A 5,424-nucleotide genomic window follows, 5' to 3' on the forward strand; every position below is an offset into this window, starting at 1 on the left:
CAGATTTTCTTAAAAAGAAGTATTCATAATTTTCCAGGGTTAATAATCTGTTCTGGTATTTTATTTCTTCTTTGGAAAAGTTTAGTTATTTTTATGTTTTTTTTCCACTCAGATTTTATATTTATATCCCTAATAAATCTATGCCTGTGTTTCTTCTTTCTAACTTCTAATTCTTTGTGCTTGGGATTTTGATTGCGGTACTTAGGAAAGGAACATCCCTGCTGAACTCCTTTGTCCTTTGACAATCTGAAAAGAAACTGGGAGAGACCTGCACCTGTGGCCTTGCTACAGGAACTCAAATATGAGCTAGTAGCAGTTGGTGGCGAGAGAACTCCCCATCTCTGTGAGATGCCAGGGTGTCAACAAGGCTGCCAGCAACATGGGTGCCAGCAGCATTTGGGAGTGCTGAGGCATCTCAGTCCAGCAAGTAAGTGGTCCAGAAATCACTAATTGTGAAGTCCTGACTGTGACCTAAGTCTTACTTTTCATTGTCCAAGAAGGTAAGAGCAGTGACCAGTGAAAAAGCCTAATTAATGCCTAAGCGAGCAGTCCTAAGGGGTCCTAGGTATTTAGGATGACTATCTGGGGGCAAAAAAGTAAAAAAAAAAAAAACTGCCCTTTGTGTCTTTGAGGTAGGGAGTCGGAACCACTACAATTTTAGTATTAAATATTATCTTATTGCCTTAGGCTGATGAGACCAGGTCATTTGGGTAAAACAGGCCTTTTCTACTTTATACCTCTCCCCTCCTTATTTTTTCTTTTTAGAATCCCAGATAGACTTTTCGATTCTGCATGCCCTTAAAAGGGAGAGATTCTCAGAGTGTGGTATACTAGTCACCTTTTCAGCAATAAGAAATCTCATTCTTGAATATACAGCCAGTGGTTCACTGGGTATGTTTTCTTGACATCACGTTAAGCACCTCAAATTCTATGTCCCTTATTGAATTGAGAACTCTCCCCTATGTCCTTGATGCCTACATTGTCTATATTCATTGGTTGCCACTATTCATGTACAATTAAACAAGAGCCTTAAGAGTTTGGCTCAGTGCTTTGCCTTCCCACTCTCCACATGTAGTATGTAAAACTGTTCATTTTATACCCTCCCTTCATGTTCCTAATAACTTCTACCTTTTGCACACTTACCTCAAATATTCTAGTTTAGGCTCTTGGATTCTCCTTTTGAATTTATCAGTGACATTTAATACAGCGAATAGAAGTGAACCAGGATGCAATAAACCAGGAAGCCCTAGTAGGTCCAGCTAAGTATCTAAAGAGGTTCTTTGTAATCCATCTCTAGCTATGTGAGCCTGAAACATAGGTGTTCCCTGCCTTTGGTGTGACAGTATTTTGATTGCTTGCCCTCACTTGCTCATATTCTTGATCTTTGTTTTAGAATCTACTTGGTACTCTGACCAGAGATCTAATTAACTCAACCACAGGGGTTTAGAAAGAATCAAGATCAAGAGAATATCTGATTGGCAAAGATACATAATTTGATGGCACAGTACTGGCAGGGGTATGGTGAAGCAGGCATGCATACATTACTTACAGGAGGTTATGTTGGTAGGACCTCTTTGGAGGGCAATTTGGCAATGGCTATTAAGTACAGAATTGACCCAGCATTCCATTTTTAGGAACTTATCCTGCAGATCTATATATACACATGTGCATAAAGATATATGCATGGAAGTAATCACTGCAGAATAGCTTACAGGGACAAAATAAAAAGCAATATAAATGTTTTGCGTAGGTATAATGAATAAAGTATGTTCAACCAAATAGAGGAATACTATGCAATTAAAATGAATGAGGTAGATATGTATAAGAAACAATCTCTAAGATTTTATAATAAAAAACAGCACAGCTAATGTGCAGCACAGGCTATCATTTGCATAAAACTGCATACATACATACATACACACACATATACTTATATATGTATAGACTCTCTCTAAATGGATACACATACACAATCCACCACATGTAATCTATGGGCATGAGATCAGGGATCCTGGGGCGTGAGTCTTTCATGGTACATCTTTTATAAAGTATGATTTTTTTTGGCCATGTGCATGTGTTATTTAATTTAAAATAAACATAACAGAAAATAAGACCAAGTGGGAAGTCTTGATAGATGTAGTATAAAGTATCAGAAAAACCTGTATATGTAAACTGGTAACATCTATGTCCTTTCCTCACATGGTAAGTAGAATATACACACAAAAAAAACATACAGTATTATGTGAGCAGGTAGTTTTAAGTATAACACGTACATTTGTATAAATGAAAAACTTATTAAATCACATTCAAAACAAGATACCTACTTGTCCTAAACTATAAGAAAGTATATTTAGATAAGGCATTCAAGATGGTGTTTTAATACTTTAACCCATGATAGTAGCATAAGTTTGCTTTTTAAAAATAAATGTACAATGTAATGTGTGCATAGCTGTTTCAGCTTTAGTTTCTCTGCAGGAGGATTTTGACTTTGACACATTGATTGCTAGCAAGACAATTAAGAAAAAATAAAGTGTATATCTTAGCATCAAAAAATTTAGCCTAGCACTTAATTGCTAAAATGCTGAACATGTTTATTGTTTTCCGCATACATCACATACTCAATCCCGATAAAGAATTATCCATGTATACAATAAAAAAGTGTCAACAACACCTACACTGAGCACATCGGGTAGCCTTCACTGTAAATGGCTGCCTGGAGAGTTACCTGAACTATAAAGAAATGTTTACCCTAAAAAGTACCTCCCTGATTGTCCTGCCACATATAGGCCAGTTTTGATTAGCTCTGAAAATCTGTAGCATAAATGCTACCCAAGAAAGCTGGCCATAATATAGCAGTTTTATACAAGAAGGCTGAGGGCAGGGAGGTATTGATGCTGAATTTTTACTGAGTAATCAAAATTATGACTAATTGAAAGAACACCATTGTAAGATTTGTTAACTAAGAGAACATATTTTAAAAGTATTTTATGCACCAACAGTACACAAACAACAACACTGAGTTTCCAACATTCAAATGAAACATTCTCCAAAATGGTGGTAACCTAGAACTTGAAATATATTTTCTAATTGGAGCAGGGCTGTAAACCTGTCCTGTAGGGCCAACCCAAAAACCACTTTTTAGCACAGATTTTCCCAAAATACCATACATGTGAAATGTGTAAAAGACCTGAACAAATTCTTGAAATACTGGTAAAATTAAAGTACTGAATTGAAATGGGGACTATGACTGTTATCCGCCCAGAGAACGAGCATATGCTAATATGGGCATCACTCAGAGGGCACACAAGGATTAGCGAAAATTCTTTGTTGAGAAGGCCAAAAAGATGGTGATGTTGGGGGAGGAGCACGGAAGTCTTAAAGCCAAGTTTTGATTTGCCCAAAAGATACCTCTTTCTTGATCTCTCTCTCTGTCTCTCTCTGCCTAATAAACTAAACACAGGTAAGTTGTTCACAACCACCTGGAAGACAAAAGCCACATAGAGTTTAAAGCACAAACACAGCATGAGGAGGTGAGTGAGAGGGATCTGGGTGGTAAGTCTTGGGCACTTTGAGAACACAGGGCCAGCCATCCTTAGCTCCACAGTCCTGCGTAGTTCCCATGGAGGCCTGAAGGGAGAGGCCCTCCCGCCACAAACAGCTTCATCTCAGGCCAGTTGTAGCAGTGGGTGTAGAGCGCATTGGGGAACTCGCCGATGCCACCGAAGTAGTTCACCCACAGGTCATCATGGTTGAGCCAGCCTCTGCCACAGGTGAGCTTCAGCTTCCTCCCTGTGGGCACAGGGGGAGAGCCCGGGGTGGCCGAGGCCCTCTCTTCCAGGAACTTCTGTGCCCGGATGTCGTAGAAGAGCAGGGAGCCATGACCTGTGCCCACTGTGACGATGTGCTGGTAGAAGCTCAGAGATCGCACCCCAGTGCCACCCTCTCGGGAGCAGAGCGGCCGGATGTTCTGCTGGCGCTGGCGAGGATCAAGGAAGGAGACATGGGACTGGGAGCCCACGGCATACAGGGACAGTTCTTCGCAGTAGGTCAGGCACACATTCTCTCTGCAGTAGGGCAGCCTGACTGAGAGCAGCCTGGTCAGGGTGTTCCTGGCTTTCCAAAGGTGGAAGTAGCCGTCCAGGGACACAGCTCCCAGCTCCTGGTTCTTGCCGCTGAAGGCCAGGGCCCGCACCTTCCGGTTACTGGGGTTGGTGCTGGCTCTGGGGATGGTCTCCATGTCCCTGGGACGGATGTGGCCATACACCGGGAGCCCTACGTCGCTGTGCCAGGCGATGCTGCCAGTGAACAAGTCGGGGTCAAAGCGCCACAGCGCCACGGTGCCGTCGCGGGAGCCACTGACGACCACGGTGTCGCTCATCCAGGCGATGGCGAAGATCCAGTCCTTGTGGCCGTGGCGGTCGCCCAGGCACAGCGGGTCGAGCGTGGGCAGCTGGTAGACGGCCAGGCTGTTGGGGTTCTCGCCGCCCGTGGCCAGCAGCGTCTTGGACGGGTTCAGCTCGATGGCGTGGATGCCGCAGCCCGGCTGCGCCCGGGCCAGCCCGGGGCCGCGGTCGCGCATCAGGGGGATGCGCGTGAGCTGCCGCGACTGCACGTCCACCACGAAGAGCGTGTTGCACTTGGTGCCGCACACCACCTGCCTGGCGTTCAGCCACTGCGACGCGAACACCTTGTTGAGCGTGCCCAGGGCCAGCTCGCGCTCGCGCAGCAGCTCGGGCAGCCTCCGCACCGCGTAGCCGCGCAGCTGGCCCTCGAGGCCCGGCGGCCCGCCCGCCGGGCCCCGCGCGCCCACCTCGCGGCCCCGCAGGTAGTGCAGCAGCGAGCGTCGCGCCGCCGGCCGCCGCTGCTTCTTGCGCTGCAGCGGCCCCTCCGCGTCCGCCGCCGCCGCCGCGCCCGCCGCGCCCGCCGCCGCCGCGCCCTGCGACGACGAGCCCGCGGCGGCCGCCTCGACCGCCGGCGCTTTCCGCTTCCTGCTACCTGTTTGCTGCGGGCCCATGCTGGGCGCCGGCCGGGTGGCGGCCGCGGCGGCGCGGCGGCGGCGGTGGCGGCGCGTGGCACCCGTGTTGGCCGTGGCGGCGGCGGGGACGGCGGCGCCTCTGCGTCAGCCGCGAGCGCGGGCTCTCGGGGACCGGGAGGCTGTGGCGATCGCGGGGCGAGGAGTCTACCGAGTCGGCGAGCGGCGGCGGCGCAGGAGGCGAGGGCGGCGGGGCGTCTGGCGGGGAGCGCGGGCCGGGGCAGCGGCGCGCGGGAGGAGCTGGGCGGCGAGGGAGGCGACGGTGGCGGCGCGGATCTAGGCGAGGGCGGGAAGTGCGGCCGGCGGGGCGGCGGGAGCGAAGTCGGTGTGGGACGAGGACGACGCGGGGGGCCCGAATGTGAGGGGGCGGAGGCAGCGGGAGGAGCCGGCGG

The 5,424-nt window shown here is 48.8% G+C and overlaps 1 protein-coding gene across 1 annotated transcript; it reads right to left on the reverse strand.

Moving 5' to 3' along the window:
• Positions 1–3,592: 3,592 nt before the first annotated feature.
• LOC311187896 (DDB1- and CUL4-associated factor 12-like protein 2) lies at positions 3,593–5,041 on the reverse strand (the record flags this gene model as incomplete). The annotated part of the gene is made up of 1 exon (XM_084259290.1): positions 3,593–5,041. Exon 1 carries the CDS (start codon positions 5,012–5,014, stop codon positions 3,593–3,595), a length of 1,422 nt encoding a protein of 473 aa, XP_084115416.1. The 5' UTR covers positions 5,015–5,041.
• Between the last annotated feature and the right edge of the window lie 383 nt (positions 5,042–5,424).

Source organism: Talpa europaea (assembly GCF_964194135.1).
Source record: "Talpa europaea genome assembly, chromosome: X".
Taxonomy (NCBI): domain Eukaryota; kingdom Metazoa; phylum Chordata; class Mammalia; order Eulipotyphla; family Talpidae; genus Talpa; species Talpa europaea.